At 51.9% G+C, this 19866-nt stretch overlaps 2 protein-coding genes across 3 annotated transcripts in view; both read right to left on the bottom strand.

Moving 5' to 3' along the window:
• Nucleotides 1–12389: 12389 nt before the first annotated feature.
• On the bottom strand, nucleotides 12390–15525 carry SUPT4H1 (SPT4 homolog, DSIF elongation factor subunit). Its single transcript, XM_090257439.1, has 5 exons — nucleotides 15362–15525; nucleotides 14757–14863; nucleotides 13518–13573; nucleotides 13180–13233; nucleotides 12390–12771 (listed from the first exon to the last, which is right to left on the bottom strand). The coding sequence occupies exons 1-5, from the start codon at nucleotides 15428–15430 to the stop codon at nucleotides 12704–12706; spliced, it is 354 nt and encodes a 117-aa protein (XP_090113565.1). The 5' UTR covers nucleotides 15431–15525; the 3' UTR covers nucleotides 12390–12703.
• A 2239-nt stretch (nucleotides 15526–17764) lies between these two features.
• Nucleotides 17765–19866, bottom strand: part of RNF43 (ring finger protein 43) — a 57180-nt gene continuing 55078 nt past the window's right edge. For both annotated transcript variants that reach the window (XM_090257438.1, XM_090257437.1), the window contains one exon: nucleotides 17765–18372. In XM_090257438.1, coding sequence (XP_090113564.1) covers nucleotides 18329–18372 — 44 coding nt within the window. In that variant the 3' untranslated portion in view covers nucleotides 17765–18328. The remainder of the gene's footprint in view (nucleotides 18373–19866) is intronic.

The raw sequence follows: 19866 nt of genomic DNA, 5'->3' as shown, positions 1-19866 counted from the left end.
TCTCTGGTCTCTTTGTTTCCTAATTCTCACCTGCATATATTTTTTATTACTGAGTTTTAGAGAGGGAGGAAAGGAGAGAGAGAAAAAAACATCAATGTGAGAGAGAAACATTGTTCTGTTGCCTCCTGTATGTGCCCCGACCCGGAGATCAAACCCGCAACCCAGGTATGTGCCCGCCCTGACCTAGGATTGAACCAACAAACTTTTGGTGAATGGGACAACGCTCCAACCAACTGAGCCACCCGGCCAGGACACTCTTGTCTCTTGAAGCCTCAGACCCCTCTTTCTTGATTTGGAAACCAGAGGCCATTTTCCCTCCTTATCCAGAGGCAAGTCAAGGCCCAGGATTTTAAGGAGCTGTCCCACCAAGAAGGTGGTAGATCTGAGCGTTATCGCACCTTTTGGCCTAAAGCTTTGCTAGTAAGACTTGGCACCCAAGCTCGCAACGTTCCTCCTGAAAACATCTCCACCCAGGGCCTGCAACCCACGCCACTCGTTCCCCCTTGAGGCTCAGAGTCGAGGAGCCCCAGTTGGAGCTGAAGTGAAGGTTCTGACCCTTACCTGATGTTGCAGGGCTGAGAGGAGCAAGCCCTGTGTGCCAGGCTCCCAAGTGGGGTTCCCTTCAGGGCGGGCAGGGCTTATAACCCCAAGGCCACGTGGGCCAGACCTCAGGGCGCCCAACGGTCTTGGAGCCCGCCCCCACACTGCATCAGAGATTAGCGTGCCCCTCCCCTCCCAGGGGAGGACAGACTGACAGGAAACCAGAGACAAGGCTGGGTATTGGCAGGAGGGGGGCTGAAGAGACCATCTCACAAGCTGCCGTGGGCAGGTGGCTTCCGGGTCCCCAGGCCTGCCCTTCCCCCATGGCACCATCTCCAGAGGATGGTTCAAGAGTCTGGGCCTGACTCAGGGCCCTGGGCCTCCTTTCAGGGCCTTCGGTGAGTGCCCAAAACACAAAGTTCTGAATTCCAGCACAAGAAAAGGACTTTTTCTCTGGGTCCCATCTCCGCTGACCCCAACCCAGAAAACTACCTTCCCTTGAGGACAGCAGTGGCATTCGGACAAAGCTGTGGTTCCTCTCTACATGCTGCCCAGAGCGGGCATGGAGGAGCAGATGCAGCAGGCGGTCTGGGCCAGCACAGCACAACACCATCCAGGCAATCAGTTGCCCTGAGCACCCCACGACGCCACCCATCCCCCAGCCCCAGCCTGCAGGAGACAAGACCTGTGCCCTCAACACAGTATGGGGGTCACACTTGGGTCAGGTGGGCCAACAGGCTGAGTGTTCATGCTTCCCTCAGGGCCTGTAGGGATACGAGGGCAGGGCAGGGCAGCTGTGAGGACCAGGGTCTCAGGCAAGGCATGGGTGCCATTGGGCTGAGGGGAGTGGAGGGAAAAAGGCTCTGCAGGGAGGTTCTGGCAGTCACCGGATGTGGGCATGGGGCCCACCCACCTGCACCGCCACCCCCGCTTTCCCCATGGGGAAGGCAGGAAGCTGCACATCCCAGGGTCCCTGGCTGGGGGAGGGGAACAGGGTGTGGGTATGGATGGGGAGGGGGCTGGGATAGGATGAGTCTAGGCCACCCATTTTCCCCAAGGTTCTCCCAGCCTCTCATTGGGTTTGACTCTGGAATCAAGAGGAGTAGATTAGAGGTGGGTAGACATGAACAGGAATCACCAAGTTTCCTTCTCAGAAGGCCATGGGCTTCTTCTCTGGGTCCCTGTTCAGGGCAGGCCCACACAGATTGAGGGGACTCTCAGGGTCAAGGCCCAGAAGAGGATTGGCACGGGGTGGCGGCTGCATGGAGGGACATTGCCTCTCATCCTTGCCTTCAGGAAGGGCACCCCTCAACCTGGAAGATTGTTATCCATCCCCAGGCCCTCAAGTGGGACAGAGGAAGGGGGAACAGGACCCTTCACCCCCCTAGGGTCTAAAGAGACAGTGGTAAGGAGGGCGGGCTGGCCAGAAATGGGACAGCGCTCCTTTAACAGACCACCGCTGCTTCAGACCCTGGGTGGAGGGGAAGTGGCTGCCCCAGGAGATAAGGGGATAAGAATATCAAGGTTGTGCAGTAACCTGGGTTCCCAGACCCCCACCCTTCAGAGTCCCTCCTCCTAGAGTATCAGTATCTTGCCCCCCCACCTTCTGCCTATGGTGCCTCCATGGCCACCACCTCAGAGGTTCCGTCCCAGCAAAGGAGAGTCCCAGGTGGGGAGCCAGGGGCCTGGCTTCAGGGCCCAGCTTTGCCATAGACCCTTCAGCCTGTGCCCTGCTGCAAGTCAGCCCTGGGTCTCCTTCTGAGAGACACACTCGTCCCTCAGGAGCCTCTAGCTCAGTCCGTCTCCTGCCCTGAGCAGGGTAGGGATGTTCCTGATGTCTATTCTCCTGTGACAACAGGACCTGCTTTTCCTTTGTGTGTCCTCTGTGCCCAAGGCCAAAAACCACTGATTTTTAAATTTATTTATTTATTTTAATTTTTTGAGGAGACGAAGTCTCAGCCTTTCCATCCACAGAGCATCTGAAGACAAGACGTTTCTGGAGGGGCCAGGGGAGAAGAGGGATGAAAATGAGGGGGCACTCAGGGTCCCTGCACCCTGGAATTCTTCCCAAGTCCAGCAATGAATCCCAGTTCTTCTGGGCTTCAAACCAAGAGGAATGGGACAGGGCCAGAGACAAATCAAGGAGGAGGCAGGGGCACGGCCAGCGACAAGGGCACAAGACAACGAGACCCATCCAGCTGAGTGGAGCAGGAGCACTGGACTGGACCGGGCTGCTCCAGGCTGGCACGGCCCATAGGTGTGACCTGCGTGACTGACCGACAGGAAGAGCAGCAGGTGCCCGCCTGTACAGACAGACAGACCCACACACACGGCCTGAAGACCCCCAAAGATCCACATTCTCCCTTCCAGAGGCAGAGTAGGCCCAGAGCCACACAGACACCGTGTGGGTGGCACCCAGCTCAGGCCCGCAGACACACCTGCCTCCTCCCAGATACACCCAGGAAGGTTCACTTGGAACTCTGAGGCCGGTGTTTGAAAGGGTGCCTGGAGAGAGTTGGGGATGGCTTCAGAACACAGGCACTGTTTTGAGGGAGTTGTGACCCCCTATTCTTGCCTCAAACCTGCCTGTTGCCTGAGTTCCCCAGGATGAGAGAAACTAAACAAACCGTTGACAATGGCCAGTGGCTGAAAGAGGCGGTGGCTGAGAGAGGACGCCTCTCTTGGTAGAGGAGTGAGTTCAAGTAGACTTTTCAAGCTCCACCCCTTGGCGGTAGGTCTGGGCTCAGCCGGGGACTCACTGGGCAGCCCGAGCTCACGTGCACTGTGCTATAAAATATCCTCCATGATCTTTTCCAGTTGACATTTTAAATCCAGGAATCACATTTCTGCTCAGAGGTAGCAAAAGGGGAGAAGAGAGAAGAATCCAAACTAGAGTCGGGGTGAGGCAGTGACATCAGAAACAAATTGGGAATATTCCCACACCAGGGGACAGGGCTGAGTTGGTTGGGTTCCGGGATTGAGATCCTGGAGGGCTTCCGGCTCACAGCCCCTCACTCCCAGCCCAGCCCCGCTGACCTAGAAGACAGCCGTCTTTGTGTGCCGGGCTGAGACTGAGGGCGGGTAAAGGTGAGCCTGAGGAGAAAAGGACACAGGACTTGTCTTCAGGGACTCCCAGCTGCTAGGCAAGACACAGACAGGTATGCAGGGTGTGAGAGCTTTGTGTGTGGCTGTGAATGAGCAATTGTATCTACAGCAGGTGCAGAGCCTCAGGTCTGACAGGGACACGTGGCTTCTACCTGAGCAAGTGCTGAATCTGACAGTGAGGTAGAACACAAATATACACCTCCACATGTACCTACATCTTACAGAATTATAGCAACAGATGCAAGTTAGCCCTGGCTGGGGTCAAGGGACCCCTGGGGCTGGACTGATGGATGCTGCAGGGGCAACCTCAGAGTCACAGGGGGCCCATCAGAAAAGGCTTCCCAGAGGAAGTGAGTGCAGACAGAAGGGGGTTTGGAAGGAGAGGAGTTAGGATAGAAATCGACAGGGTAAAGAGGAGGCATAGGGAGGAAATGGTCTTTTGAAGATCTGACACCTGCCTTCAAAAGGTGTCAGGCCCAGAGGGTGGGAGAAGTGACTGAGCACCTTCGGAGGAGAAAACCAGGCCTTCCCCTCCAGCTGCACCACGCAGGCAGAGATGGCAGCTCAGATAACCTGCCTTGTGATGAGACAACAAGAGAGAAGCCACAGGACCTAACCACTCACAAACAGGAAGTCAGAAGGCAGAGCAGGCCCGCCCTCATGGGAGCGGGGCTTGGGGACAGGCCTGGCCACAAAGAAGGGAAACTGAGCCCCCAGCATTGCAAAATAAGGCTGAGGACCTTGGAGTCAATAGTTCTGGATGTTAGGACCTTTTACCACTCTCTCTGGAGGGGCGGTCAAGGGAAGCAGGTGCCGAGGGAGGGAAATACCTCAAGAGTCTAAGCCAAGCCCATGTCCCTTGCAGAGATCATCTCAGAACCTAAGATTCCTGAGTCCCCTGACTCACCTCTGAGCCTTGGGGGGCAGCAGGAAGGCTTAGAGGCCCCCAGGCAAGGAGGATGGGAACACCGTCCCCTCCGGCCTGCCTGCGCTGCCCAGAGGTCCTCCAGGGTTAACTTCCTTCTCCCCTGCTCTACTCTGGGGGCCAGCACTGCTCTGGGACCGGGTTCTGGCTCAACTCTCTGGACCACAGCATCCAAGGCGTTTTAAGCAGCAAAGTCAGACAGCAGACTGGCCCCAGTCAGGAAACTGAGCTGCAAGCCCAGAGAAGGTCAGGATACAGCCTGAAGTCACAAAGCAAGTCAGGATCAAGTTCAAGGTTTTGTCCACAGCATCTGGGAAGAGGCAGGAAGGGCTGGGTAGGAAAGGGGGTGTGGAAGAAGGCCACCCTGACCACTGCTGTGGGAGTGGCCATAAAACCAGAAACATCCTCCACTGTAAACTTCTAGGGACACTAGCAGGGACATGAGAGAAAGCAGCTCCCTCCTGGCTCCCTCCATTCACAGGTGCCTGGGCTAACTCGCAGAGCTGTGCCTGCTCCAGTTTTAACTGCTACAAATAAAGTGTGTGTGTGTGTGTGTGTGTGTGTGTGTGTGTGTGCAAATAAACTGTGTGTGTGTGTGTCCAGAAAGCTGGAGCCAGGCAGGGCACCCCTGCCTGGAACCTAGGATGATCAGCCTAACTCCCTGCTCCCAACATCAGGATCACCAAGCAGAGGGCAAAATGAGGGGGCAGGAAACTAGGGGTCCATACCCCACTCCATGGCTATTTATAGTAACTTTGGGCCAGTTACTGAATCTGCCCCCAAACCCCCAGCCTTTGTGTCTTCATCTATAAAACTGAGGAGGAATTTGACCAAAGGGCCTGTTTATACTCTAGAAAGTCCCCAAGAGCAAGCGGGCCCAGGGACCTCAGAGGAGAAAGCAACAAAGCCTGTGTTCCAAGACCTGCCCAGCTACTGGGAAGGCCATGGATTTTCCCAGCTGGCTGCAGGGCAGACTTCCCTTGGCTCAGATAAGGCAGGTGGCTGGGAAGGGACCTGGAGTAAAATTCTTCCTTTATGGTAGCTGGGAATGGGGGGCAAAGGGCTGGAGGGACTCTTTTGCCTGTAATCCCTGCTGCCAGCATCCTGTCCCCTCAGGATTCCCCAGATCCCAAGGACAGCTGGAGAAGCAGGAGAGGAGTGGAAAGAACAGAGCTTTGTGAGGACTACCCTGAGAACGACTCTGGGCTGTTTCTTCCTTCTCCTCCACAATCCACACCCTGAGCTGGGGGCAGGGCAGCAGCAAAGACATCTAGAGAACTTTATAAAGCACATTCAGTCTGAGTCTCATTTGATCATCATGCTGACCCAGTGATGTAAACGATGGAATCCCCATCTCAGAGACGAGGAACTAGAATTCAGCAATGTTAAGTTTCACCTTCCTGAAAATCGGCCAACCTTCCACATAGTTTCTGTCCCCCTAAGGGATTCAATTCAAAGTGCCCTCCAAAGGACCCGGCCGGCAGACCTTGGAGGGGATGCTCCACAGACAGCGCACACGCAGCCTTGTGTGCCCTCATGAACCCAGGCACTAGAAGGGAGTTGGAAAAAGCAGACTTCCGTGTTCCCAGGCTTGTGGGTGGGGGGAGCAGAGGGGCCTAAATGGGTAGCCAAGTGGTCTGCACGGTCTGTCCAACAGCAAATGGCCACCCTGTTAAGCAGCCAGATGGGGGAGGGTTGGCCACGAAGGCTGGAGCCCCAGCAGCCCCAGCAGCAGCAGCTCACAGCACTGGAGCCGTTAAAAAGTGACTCAACCAGAAAGTGCGTTTGAAGCGACGCCCGCCAGGGCCCCAGAGCCAAACCTCAAAAAGACGAAGTGAGAAAGACAAGCCTGCGGGGGCTGGGCTGGGGGTGGAGGCCTGGCCTGGAGCCGCCTGGCCAAATAAGGGCAAATGCTCCCAGGCCAGCCAATGGGGCTCAGGCAGCCCTGTCATGGGGCTGTGGCTGCAAAGGGGAGGAGGGAGGGAGGTGAGAGAACTGGGGCAGCATGGGGGCTGGGGGTGGGGGCAGGAGGCCCAGGCCCTCTGGGAAGGGTCCGAGGGCAAAGGAGCATAGGGAGGGACTGTGGCCCTTATCCCCCAAAGTCCTTGGTGCTCAGTTAGTAGACCTGCACCCTCAAGAGCCCCGCTGGCAGGCTGGGACTCAAGGGGACAAGAGGAAGACAAGGAGGACCCCCTCACCCCTGCCCCAGTTATGGACCCTGACCCCATGTGCCATGGCAGAGGGGAGGCCATTATGACGGCTGGGCTGAAACATCACTGTAGCCTTGCCTGCCCACTGACCTCGGGCAAGTGCTGTAACTGAAACTCAGTTTTCTCACCTGTGAAAGGGGTATAGTGCTTCACCAGATGGTACTATCAGATGCAGAGATGGAGGTGGCCAGCTTTGAACCTGGTAATGCCATACTGATATAATAATTATTACTGTAGAAACACCGACCTGAGGGCTGCTCCTCACTCATATTCTTGGCTCCCAGATGCTGTGAAAGATCCCTGTGCAAGGAAACACTGTGGCTCTCAGCTCTGGCCTCTAGTGTCCATTATGTGAAGCGTGAGGAAAGCCAGAGGGGTCCTTCCAACCTAAGCCTCGTCCCACCTGCTGCAGAAGCAGAGTAGACATGCCCTTCCCAGGCTCATCCACCAGGGACACGCAGCGCCCACCCGAACCTCCACCATCTCATCTTCCCACAGGGCTCTACTGAGCTCCAGACCCCGCCCCCATCTCCCTGCTCCCCTGGGGTGCAGGGTTGAGGAAGTGAGTCTACTCAGCTGCCCAGAGAAAGTGCCAGTGCTGCAGCTGTCTGCACAGGGTGGCAGTTGCTGGCTTCTCCCAGAGCCTGTGATCACTCCCTTGCCCCAGGCCGCCCCAGGCTCTTCTGGGACCACAAGCCCCAGAGGAAGGCTGGGAGATGGCTGCCACCCTCTTTCTCTTTGTGGAGTTCTTCTCTCTCCCAAGCATGGATTTGCATTTCCCCCTCTGCCCTCGCTATTCAAGGCTACTCAAGCCCCCAGGGACAGGTGACAGTTAAACCCTCTCTTCCGGCTAGTGGCCTCAGAGCACTCACTTCCTTCCAGGTATTTTCCGGGATGGCGGTTGGCATTGAAAGGGTGGCCGTTGCTGGGTTGGGGGAGAAGGGATGAGGAATCCATTTTGGAGAGAAGCTGGGGTCCCCCCACACTGGTTGTTACCTTCCCTCCACTTGTCTCTGTAACACAAGAGCTGAGTTCAGAGGAAGGGGAGAGTGCACAGGCAGAAAGAAGCACAGAGGAGCTCTTGAAATGGGCCTGTTAGCTCCCTGACTTCTCTCAGCCCCAGGCCTCCCTGTGCTGTGGGATGGACCCTCAAAAAGCTTGGGCACCATATCCTCTGTCCATGACCCCATAATGCCTGCCCTCCACCGGGGGAGGCTGAAAACAGGAGTGCCAAGGTCTAGAGGGAAGAAGCTCTCTATCGTATTTCTCAGAGGATCTGGCATCTTGGTGCCAGCTGCACAGCGCAGACTCTTCTCTGCACTCAGTTCCTACTTTCTGGGACATGAAAGCAAAGAGAAACACCAGCATCTACAGGCAAAAGGCACTGAGGCAGGCAGTGTAGGACAGAGAGAGCAACAGTGACCCCTTCTTGGGGCCAGGCTGACCACTGTCTCTGGGACTGTCTTCTGCCCCATACAGTGAAGGGATGGTCTAAGTCATGGTTCTCCCAGGCCTCCCATGCTCTCTATGATCTGCCTTCGCTTCTTCTATAGCCCCAGCACTCTGGACCTCACCCTCCATGGCGCAGGCCTCTGAGCTCCAAGGCCCAGGCAGGCAGCCATGTGCTTTCTTCTTCGGTCTCGGCCTCACTGGCTCACCCTACAGCAATTTGGACCAAACATGGCTGCCTGTTCTTTTAGCTCAAACAAGGCTGCAAGGGGGACAGCCACACATGAGCAGCAGAAGTGACAACTGACAGGCTGACATGAATCTGAGAGGTAGAATATAATCAGTCCCAGAATCATTTCACCACATGATACGAAAATGGAGGTTTATGATAATGACTTTGAGCCAAGTAGAGGTAAAACCACATCCAGAATCTCATATACAAAGAGCAAGGAAGTATATATTAAAAAAAAAAAAACAAAAAACGTAAGTCATAAGAAAAATGAGAGAACAGAAAGATTGAAATAAAAAGCCTGTACTTGCAGGAAAATGTTTCAGTTTTGATATATTTATGTATGATAGATGTGTCGGAACATTAGTGACCAGCAATGCTAGAGGAACAACAGTCTTTCCGCACTGACCTAGAACTTATCTAGAGCTGGACAATTTTGGATCATGACAATCCCTCAGATACACTCAGTCATTTATGATTCTCAACTTGCTTTTGTCTAAATTAATGTATGTGAGCCTCACAACTATCCTAAGACGGGGAACTTTTGAGGTATAATGTGCAAACAAAGAAGTTTGTACAACACAAATCATGAGTGCATAACTCAATACATTTTCAGAAAGTGCCCCCACCTCTGTAACCAGCATTCAGATCAAGAAAGAGACTGGAACCAGCACTGTAGGAATCCCTCTTGTCCTTTTTCACCCCCACCTTTCACAGGTGCTCCCTGACACTGTTTTGCTAACTGCACTGTATAGAGAGGAAACTTCATTTTAGAGCAGTAAAGTGACTTAGGAAAGTCGGGGCTGGTGGGCGGTGAAGGCCGCAGGGCTGGGAGGCAGGGACAATGCCCCAAGTTGTGGGTGTGTATTTTCATCACACGAGTCTCACTGTTCCAGTGGGGTGTGAAGGTGACATGACTGGGCTGCAGATGGAGGGAGGTGGCGAGTAGAAAAACACAGGAGAGTTTAGGGGGTATGGGGCACAGAGAAGCAGATTCCTAGGGGCTGCTGGAGTGGAACACAGACTGGGCCAGGAGGGAACTGGAGAGCTGACCAGTTTCCCAATGCTCAGCACAGGGATCCTTGAGTAAATCCCAAGGTTCTCCTTCTTGGGCCATTTCCCCACACTGCCTCCCTATCTTTGGCTAATTTTAGACTTGGGGACTAGAGATGTAGGTGGTAGGAATAGGATGATTGGGGGCACTCAACATTCAGGGACATGTAACTTTCACTCACCGAGCTAATGCCTCATGCTGGCTCTGTAGAATACTCAAGAAGGGAGCAGATCTGCTGCATTTGGGTGTAACTATGTTGGAAACAGCAGCCCTTAATTGGGTCATAACTAAGTCGCTTTAACTCTTTGAACCTCAGTGTCTTAGTCACTACATAAGGATGTTAACTATGACACAGGGGTTTCATGAGGATCAAGTAAGATAATGGACATAAAAGCCCCTTTGTCAACTGTAAAATGCTATTGAAATGAAAGGCTTTACTGACGCTAAACCTGAACCAGACTCCCAGACAAAGCAAGATGTGATTAGTCTGTTCTTAAACATTATCTTTTTTATACCCACACAGAGATCAGGTGTCAGGAGAGGACTGGAGGATTAAATAGCAGGTTATAGACAGGCTGGGAGTTAGAAGGTTGTGGCCAGGCCCAGAGGAGTGAGGCCTCAGTCTCCAACCGGAAGAGCCCAGCCTGAGTTTAGGTCTTCATCAGCCCACCCCCATTACTCTTGAGGAAACTGTTCTTCTCCAAGACCAGAAAGTTCTGACCCTTGTTTTATCAGCTACCAATCCCTGCCGTGGGCTGGACACCACATTCAGCAGTGCACTGCCACTTAGCCTCCCAGTCTGGGGGAGACACCCTAACCCCACAGACTGTGGTGGTGAGGGTGCCGAGAATGACAAATGAGCAGGCAAGGAGACAGCCTGGTCACTATTCTGTTTCTAATCTGCTGGACTGGAGCCTGTTTTTGTTGAACTAGGGAGACTTGCCTTTCTGAAGGAGAGAAGCCAAACTAGAGAAAGAGAACAAAACCCTGGGCAGATGTGGGACCTCAGCTGTTAGAACGGGGCCGAAACTCTGATAGGCAGGGTGAGCGGGGCACAGGCCTCCTGCACCACGTAGGATGCAGAACAGCAGTATTGGCGCCTGAAAGCTCTTCTACACGGTGTGACCCTCTCCCAGGGAGCCTTGAAGGAACAACAGTCCCTGTTTCTGCATCTGTGAGCTCCCAGCAAGGCATGGGCCTCCAGAACCCTGTTACCTGTCTGGGCTGCTGAGTGGCACCACAGGCAGGTTCAAGGCCCAGAGAAAATATGGAAGTGAATTCAGCAGCAGCCCACTTGGCCCACTGAGCCTTTAAAATCCAGTCACTGCAACGAGCCACCCCTCCCCCACAGCCACCAGTGCCCGTGTCTTTCGCTTCCTGCGAGGATGACAGTTAAGGCCCCAGCTCAGTGTGGAGCTGAGGCAGCCTGAGTGTGGTTATTTGTGCACGGCTCCTCTGGTCTCCCCTCCCCACAACTGTTTCCATTCTACCAAGCAGCCACGTCCGGGTCAGACACGCAGGACAGCAATCGGGGCTTTCCAAGGGACTTTTTGAGAAAGCTAGTGAAAGTTGGGTGTTGGCTGCACAGCCTAGGCCCTCTTGCCGCTGCTTCCCTCTGGGGTGTAAGCTCTAGCCTGGTGGGGCTGCTTCCCAAGGCGCCTTTCAGATTGAAATTGAACAACAGAAACCCCCACCCCTGGAGCTCTTTCGGTTTGCTGGGCTGGGGAAATCCTTAAAAAAATTCAGTTGGGATTGGGGTTTACAGACCATTCCCTCAGTATTTGAAGCTGTCAGAGATAAGGGTTCTCTGGTTTGAGGACCTGAGTGGTGACAGGAGCAGGCATGCCAACCCCAGATGCCCTCCCTGGGCCTGCGAGGACAAGGAAAGGAAGGGGGTGGTCACTGAGTCAGCAGCTTTCCCTCGTCCCCACACTCCTGGCAACAGTTAACAAGACACTGACTCACGAGCAGCACCAGGTGGCGGAGGGACACCCGGAGCCCCAGCACAGGCACCTGTGCTCAGGAGTCAAGAGCACGCCCTGCAGTGTTGGCTCTGGGCATCCCCCAGTTTTGACAGTGCCCATATTGTTTCTATAAAAGAATGGCTAACAAGAGGAGAGCAAGTGAGTTTTCCCTTTATAAAACTTAAGTTACAGAATTTCCACATTGCTTCATTTTTATAATCACAACCACCTTGGGGTAAACAGGCAGAGGAATCATTCTCATTTTACAGATGGAGAACATAAAATCCAGCAAAATAAAAACGGGGATACTAACAGGATTTTCTTGTGGAAATTTCAGAAATTGAGGTTAATTTTTAAATTCCAAAACAAGTTAACTCACCTTGGCCGATAAGATGACATTACTGAAGTCCTCCTATGAGGCCGGAGAAGAAAGGGAGCAACACTCCTCCTGTGGAGGCACAAACTAGCCAGACCAGGACCCAGCAGCCACCTGAGGGCCTCCAGCTAGGGGAATGTGGCACAATGTGGGTAACTGGGGGAAAGGGAGCTCATGGGTGCCCCCGGCTGGCCTAAGGTAAAGCAAGAGTGTAGAAAGGAAACAGACAGGAAGGAAAAACAAAAGTATTAGATGTGGTCAAGTAACAAAGAATACTGTCTCAGGATATTAAGTCTAGACCTGCTGTGCCAGGTCTAGAGGGCAGGTGGCAGCAACCTCCAGGTACCAGGACTAGCAGGATAATGGGAATACCTAGACTCCAGACCTTCCAGTGAGACCCAAGGAAGCACAGTACAAAGGCTGCAGCCCTGGAGGCTCAGACATGGCAGGGGCCTCTGTTGCTCTGAGAAGGCGCTTAAAAGGCAAGGGAGTTCTTACTGGGCCCAGCTTAGAGAACAGAAGGAGGCAAGACATCTGTCACGGGCTCCGGGTTCGTGTTTATTAGCATTTGATACCAAGTCCTGCCCACGGGCAAGGAAGCAGCCCAGGGCTGTGGGTAGGAAAAGCAGCGTCCCACTCCACATTCAATTTGCTATTAACCCACCAACCCCCACCAGTAGTCCAAAGAAGGTAAAATGGCCCAGGAACATGGTGTGCTGCTCCCTCAAACAGTCTGCGAGACTCAGAACTGGAGAATGAGGAGTATTTGAAGTTCTGTCCATTTAGCTTCACAACAATAAACAAGCGGGGGCAGGCGGTGGCGGCAGAGATGCTGGCAGCCAGGCATCTTGCTAGGTCTTTATAGCCGTGTCTCTGGATTTGTAGGCCACCCCTCGACTTTTTAGCTCCCGCACGATTCCTGTAGCAGAAAAAGAGAGAACAGTTCTGCGAGTGAAGAAGGTAAGAACGATCCTTCAGCTACCCCTTTGGTGGGGGCAAGGGAAATCTCTAGGCTGCTCATTGGAAGTCCTGCTTGGTTGGCTTGTGACCACTGAAGATCCCGCCAACTGTACGGCAATGACTTGGTAACAACAAGAAGAAAAAGAGGCACATTGTAGTTGTCAAAAGCAAGGATTCAGGAGTCAGAATGCCTGAGTTGAAATTCTACCTCCTCACTTACTAGCTGGGAAACGTTGGGGAAATTATTTAACCTCTCTGTGCCTGGGTTCCCTCAGAGTTGTGAGGGCTGGGGAGTAATTCACATGAAGGACTTCCACAGAGCTAGGTGCAGTAAATAAGCATTGGCGGCTATTCTGATTGTTATTACCTTGGGGCAGGCGACCAGTGACTGACACTGCATACACACCAGGCTTAAAGTTACCTGAAGAAGAAGAAAAGAGATCACAGTGACAACGAGTTAAGACTAAAGACCAAATGGAGGCTTAAGCTAAAAATTTCTCTTAAATGCTACAACTCCAGAAGAAAAGTAATCACTTCTTCTGGCTACAAATATTAAGTGACAGGACACAAGATACTTTCCTTGTTTGTCCTACAACCCCATCTTTCTCTCTCTTGAGGCCACCTACCCACTGGTTTAAGACTCCCCCAACCTGTCTGAGACAGCAACAACACTAGCCCAGGATAAGGAGACAGGGAGATACTCACTGACTCGCTGCCACTTGGAGACCCAGCTGTCCTCTGGACTCATCATTGCAATGATTCTGGGAAGGGAAAATAAATTGCCAGAGCTTTGCCTACTAAAGAGAAAGACCGAGGAACTGCCCTCTTTACTTTGTTCCCAGCCAGCACAATAGTTCCAGGAGAGGAAACCCAGGATTGATGGAAACTTTGATTAGGTAGCTTATTAAGTTTTGGTTTGGTGCCATGGCTTAGCAAAAGTGATCCCATTTTGGCCTTTTTTTTTTTTTTAAACAGTAGTAACAAATGAACAAAGGGACTAAAGTATTGAGTGTTCATATGTATATGTAGAAAGTAAAGGTTCTATGACAACATTTTTTTGCCCCATACTTTATTCTTCCTCAAAGAAATAAAAGAAATGGAGTTGGTTTACCTTGAAAGTACTTTAGCAAGTACTGGGTTTGAGCCCAGTTTGTGTGTAAACCCTTAAGTGGCCTAAGAGCAAAAGAAACAATAGCACCTTCTTAACCCCTAAAGAATACTGCCCTCTGGCTCCTATCTTGGGAAGGAAAATTGAGACCTGGCCATCTATGTTTATCTCATTTCCTTTTCTCGCCACTGGACAATCTGGTTAAGGGAAAATTTTTCTTATAGGGCCTCTTATGTTATAGATATGTAAAAGCATCAGCTTTGGGGCAATAATTTACCATCACTGCACTTTCGCTTCTCTTCATGTACTCAACAAACATATATTAAGTATCTGTAACCTTCCAGGCCCTGTGCCAGATCCTGGTGCACAAGATAACACAGTCCCTACCAACATCAATCAGCTGACAGTCCAGTGGAAATATAATGAAAGCCACACAAGTTATTTTAAAATTTCTAGTAGCCATGCTTAAAACAATCAAGACAAAAAGGTAAAATTAATTCCAATAACATCTTTCACTTAACCCAATATATCCCAAGTATTATCACTCTGGCATGTAATTAATACAAAAAAATAAGATATTTTACATTCTTTTCCTTGTGCTCAATCTTTGAAATCCAGTGTATATTTTACGCTTAAAAGCATACCTCAGTTTGGACTAGCCACATTTCATGGGCTTGAAGCTACAAATGATTAGTGGGTACTGGACTGGACAGTGTGTCTCAAAATAACTTTGAGATCAATCAGGATTATGGTCTCAAAATGTGCCCATTTACTTGGTGTTGTGGTGAGGTGTAAGGGTAATGTTGAAGTGACTAAAGAAATCTAAAGGGGCTTACCCATCAAAGGAAGAGCTGGTGCAGTCATATACCATCTCTCGGTTGCCCTTCATCTGAAGGTATGCATCACAATTGTCACAACCATCATATTCAAACTGGTCTATAGTCTATGAGGGAAAAGTTTTAAGAAGACAAGTGAGCATGAACAAGGCCAAAAGAAAAAACAAATTTCTCCATACTTCGACCCAGTCAAGTAGAAGGCCCCCTATAATGGCTCTGTCTCATCAGGTCTTATCCGGTCTCATCAATCCCACAGCCCCTAAGTTTCACCCTCACTTCCTCCTTTTCTTCCTAGATGCGCTTTACCCATTCCTTTCCCTAGTCTCTTCAGAGTCAGGCACCCTCTCCAACTACTCCTGCTGTTACTGATCCCCACGCCACCCTTCTTTGTCTCCCAGTGTCCCTCGGATCCAGGAATTTCACTGAACGTCTGTTAAGGGTCAGGCCTGTGCTAAGAGTTGAGGATTCAAAGGCATGTAAGACCGCCCGTACCTACGGCTGCAAGATCTGTTCCCACCGACGTCAACAGCTTCCCACATCCCATTCCACTGTCTTTCCCTACCTTGGTCCCCCATCGCCCCTACAACCAAGTTTCCGATGCATACCTTGACCAGCGAACACAACAAACAAGCCCGCAGATGCCGCAGGTCCTTGGGCACCGTCTCCAGGGCCATCCTCTTCGATAGAAGAACAGCGATACAGGTACTGTTAACCTCATCCGCAGACTATAAACAACGAAGTACCCAGAATGCCCACCACTTCCGGTGCCTCAGACTTCCGCTTCCGGTGTAGGCGCCCACGGGCACTGTCTCTCCCCCCTCCTTCCGAGATGGTTTCTCCCGCCTGGAGGCGGGGCCGGCGGAGAGTCACCTGGGCTTGCGCGCGCCCTAGTCACCTGGGCTGACGCGAGGGCGAGGCCCGGGCAGCCGTTGGGCCCGTGGGGGAGGGGCGGTGTGGTTGGCGCCTGCGCGGGACCCCACCACGGCGCGGGCCATTTGATCTAGGTCGCTGGCACCAGGCCCCCTGCCCGCTGGTCCTCTTAGGAGGATCCCAGATGCCAGCGAGTTTCTTTTTTGTCCTCCCATTTTAAAAGTGAAGGGCCAGAGTCCACTGTCTCCCTCTGAATTCTATCTCTTCAGAGGCGGAAAGAAATCCAGGGACAGCCCCCCTCCCTCCTGTCTGCGAGGGCATCATAGGTGTCCGTTTGCTGTCCACAGGAATGCTGGCCTGTGCGCGGGCGGACGGCCAGGCGGGAAAAATGCATATGTAATTATTATTTAAAACTCTTTACCTTCGTTTCCTCGGTGCAGCTGATAATTTTTGCTTTGTGTAGCTTTTAGCATTTAGACAGTCCTTTTATTTCAGAACATTGTACGAGGTTGTGACCTTTAATTATTATATATTTTTTCATTTTACCCTGTAGGAAGCTGCCTTGCTCTGTGGTTCAAAATTGGGCAGCAGACAACCACCACCCGTACCAAATCTTTCCCAGGAAGCAGAAGGGGGAAATGTGCTTGTTGAGGAGAGCAAAGGCCTCTCCAGGCCCGGTGGGATTTCATACCAACAGAGCACCGGAGCAGTCCCGATCCAGGAAGAGCACAGTCGTTCGGCCTCATCTGGCCGGAGCTTCGGGGTAGAGAGAGTTTCAGGCCCTGCCGTTCTGCCCTCCCCGCTAGGCTCCCTAATTGAACGACCCGAGCTGTGTTCAGCTGGGCTCTGAACAGCTTAGGGCCATTGCTGAATACCTTCGACTTGGGAGCATGCTTTCCCTCCGTTATCTCAGAGGAGTGCTGCGACAGCTGTGAAGCAGACCCATTTTATGGGTGGAAAAGTGAGGCACAGAGTGTTAGCCCAGGTTCACAAAGAAAGTCACTGAAGCATAAATTAGAGCATGAAGTAACGATTGCAGTAATAACACCGACTGAACCACAGTGGGAGTCCAGTCATTCTTTCTCCTTCCCTGACAACTATGCTTTTAGGGGCTTACAAACCAGTTCTTGCTGCCAAGCCCACCGCTCACGCAACCCTATGCTTTTGTGTTTCAGAGCCCAGTCTCTAATCTCAGTATTTATTTCTGTTAATGTAGAAGATGAAGTTGTTACGCTGAGTCACAGTCATAACAGAACAAAACCACGAGGCCAGACCGCATTTATGGATAAATATATTAGCAAATAAATACATTTCTCAACATAGTGCCTGATTCAAGCGTCTTTCTGTCTGGTTCAGATATAAATAACCATGTGGGCGCCTAGGTGCCAGTCCCCCACTGACTCGGGAAGGAGATTCCCAGGGGGGTCCTGTGCCCACTTTGCTCCCACATTCACATTCCAAATGGGATAATGCCTGAGGGGCCAGCAATGGTCAGGCTGCCCTGGGGTGACTGTCACCCTAAGGAGGCCCCTCAGCCCTTGCCCACTCGGTACCAGCTCCTCAGACCAGACTTTCTGCTCCGACTGCACACCATCCTGTGTGTCCCTGGCCTGTATGACTTACACTGGGAAGCTGAGCCTCTGGAACATCTACACCCAGGGGTCCTACTTTGCTTTTCCTTTGTTCTTTCCTGTTCCCCATCCTTGCTCTGAGAGAAAACTCCCAGAGAAGAACTCCTTATTGTCCTTGGTCAACTGTAATTCTGCCCTTTCTACCTTCATTCCATCCTCCCTTTTCCTAGAGGAAGTCCACCGGAAATCCTCTTTTTCCCGCCCACATTGGGACTTTGAGAAAGATCTCCAAGGAAGCTGTTCCTTCCCACTACCTCCTCCCAACTCCCGGAGAAATTGGGGCTGTTGAAGTGACAAGGGAGTTTGAAGATCAGAGACTTTACCGCAGGTTCTTCAAGGTACTATACCACCTCGGGGAGAGAACTCCATACCCTGGCTTCCCAGAGGCTCCCCTCTGACTTAGTATAGTGTATATGAAACTTAAGGACAAGACGGGAAAACCATATTCCCTTATATACCAGGGTGGGTACTGCCTGGAGAAACTGTAGAGCTCTCCTCCCCAAACTCCCCACAACCCCCACTTTTAGGGCTTAGGGATCACCTATGCTCTTGATCCTTTTGCAGAGAAGGAAAATAAGAGCCAGGGTTGCCGCTGATGCAGCAGCCTTCTGAAGGAGGAGCCAAAGCTGGTGTGTAGGAGGTGAGAAGGGGTCATGCATGCATTCAGCTGGACTCACTGGCTGGTATGAACATGAGACTTGGGGTGAGGGAGACCTGCTGGGGCTGGGGGAAGGAGCAGCACCTTTATAACACTTATCTACCCATACCTAGCTTCCTGCTCTCAAAAACCGGCCTTCGAGGGAGCCAGCCCACTCAGGTAGTAGCTGGTTCCCTGCTGGACACAGACTTGCTGCGCTGCAGATGGCTTCTGCAGACGAGCTCTGGATCTGGGAGCAGGAAACAACAGCTCCTGCCACCCACCATCACCACTTCTCTTCCAGTGGTTCCAGAAAGTATGGCGAAAAGAGGGTGTTTTCTGAGATCCTTTCTTCTCTCAGGAGCAGGCCTCTGTGCCGGGAAGGGCCCAAGTCAGCAGGAGCGCACTCTTGGCTGGAGGTAAGCCTGAGCATGTCACACAGCCTGTTCACACAGCTCCTCCAGCTCCTCCTCCGAGCCTGCATTTAGAGACGGGGGGTGGAAAGAGGTCAGTGAGAGTCAGGCCAGCCCCTTGCTTATACCACCTGCAGGAAAGTATGGCTGAGAGGGAACCCCAGAAGGGCACAGGGGTGAGAAAAACAAATCTAGAAAAACAGAAACATATATAGCAACCAGTGTGTTACCAATACTTACTAGTCATTTATTCACCCAATAAGTATTAAGCATGCGTGAATCTGGCCTGCCACCATGTGCCAAATTGAAGACCAAAAAGAATAAGCAGGGACCCGACAACCTTGTAGGAGAGAAGGCTTGTGTGCAAATGGCAATCACGCCAGTGGAACAGGGCTGATGGATGAAGGAAGGAGCGAGATCATGTCCAAGTGGAGTCATCAGAAAGGGCTTCGTGAGAGTGGAGATAAATGAGCTGGCTCTTTAGGAATGGGTAAGAACTGGAATTATGGGAATAGGAAGGCAGCAGAATATTCTGGGCTGCAGAAACTGCAGGAAGTGTCAACCTAGTTCGGCTAAACAAGGGTAGGGGAGGGCAAGAGTGGAAAATAAGGTTGGGAAGGAAGTTGAAGCCTAGATGGTAGCTTTGAAGGCCAAATCAGGCTGAATTTTTCTTTACTGTGGATGAAGCAGCACATCTGAGGCTTTCCAGACAGCCTATCTGATGAAGGCGACCCTGGCAGCAGTGTGGAGTGTAGGTGGGCAGGGCAGCTGGGCTGCACACTTCTCCCGGACAAAACACTGCATGTGCAGTGCTCAGCCGTCATGGCCCTGTAAGGGGGACGGGAAGAGCTGGGGGTCCTGCCCTCAATCTTTAGGATGCATGTAAGACATGAGCCAGGGCCCTAAGTATTGGAGGAGAATATGATAACACTTACAGAGATACAGTTAACAGAACCTGGCACTGGCTGGATTTGGGGAGCAGGGTAAAGGGAGTCATTGAAACTAGTTTTGAGTTTGGGGGAGAGAGGAGGTGGTGGTCTGTCACTGGCAGCACTGAGGGCACACACATGACAGGGTCCAAGTGGAATCACCAGACACAGGGCCAAAGCCTGCATTACATGGCTCTGTGAAAGCAACTACAGGGTGGGGCATACGCAGGTGTACAGTGTGAGTACGTGAGACAGTTTATTCTTGTGTTATTATTTATTAATTATTGTATTATTTTCCATACAAACAACTGTACACTTACTTTTGCCCCATCGTGTGTTTTCTCTACTGTAACTGTTTGTGTGCCTGTCTCCCCATAGACTGGATCTCCTGGTTGACATGTTCGATGTCCTTGGAGCCTAACCTGGACTCTAGCACACAGCAAGCATACAGTACAGAAGGGGTGGTGGTGGAAGAAATGAATGAGTAAATGATAGCAGCTCTCGGGTCCTGCCTATAGGATTCCTAGACTCTGGGGTCTTATATTTCAAGACCTCTGAGTCCCCTTTTGGGATGGAGGAATCCTCCTAAAGATGTTAATAGGCAAAGAACTGTGTCATCCACACAAGGGA

The sequence above is a fragment of the Furipterus horrens genome, unplaced genomic scaffold, assembly GCF_987537825.1.
Source record: "Furipterus horrens unplaced genomic scaffold, mFurHor1.1.pri manual_scaffold_11, whole genome shotgun sequence".
Taxonomy (NCBI): Eukaryota; Metazoa; Chordata; class Mammalia; order Chiroptera; family Furipteridae; genus Furipterus; species Furipterus horrens.
This window is presented reverse-complemented; position numbering and strand designations above follow the sequence as displayed.

Coding starts and splice junctions, on each gene's coding strand:
- SUPT4H1 (XM_090257439.1), bottom strand. CDS start 15,430: ATGGCCCTGGAGACGGTGCCCAAGGACCTGCGGCATCTGCGGGCTTGT. Junction 14,864..15,361: donor TGTTGTGTTCGCTGGTCAAG/GTATGCATCGGA, acceptor TTTCCCTCATAG/ACTATAGACCAGTTTGAATA. Junction 12,772..13,179: donor CACTGGTCGCCTGCCCCAAG/GTAATAACAATC, acceptor TTTCTGCTACAG/GAATCGTGCGGGAGCTAAAA.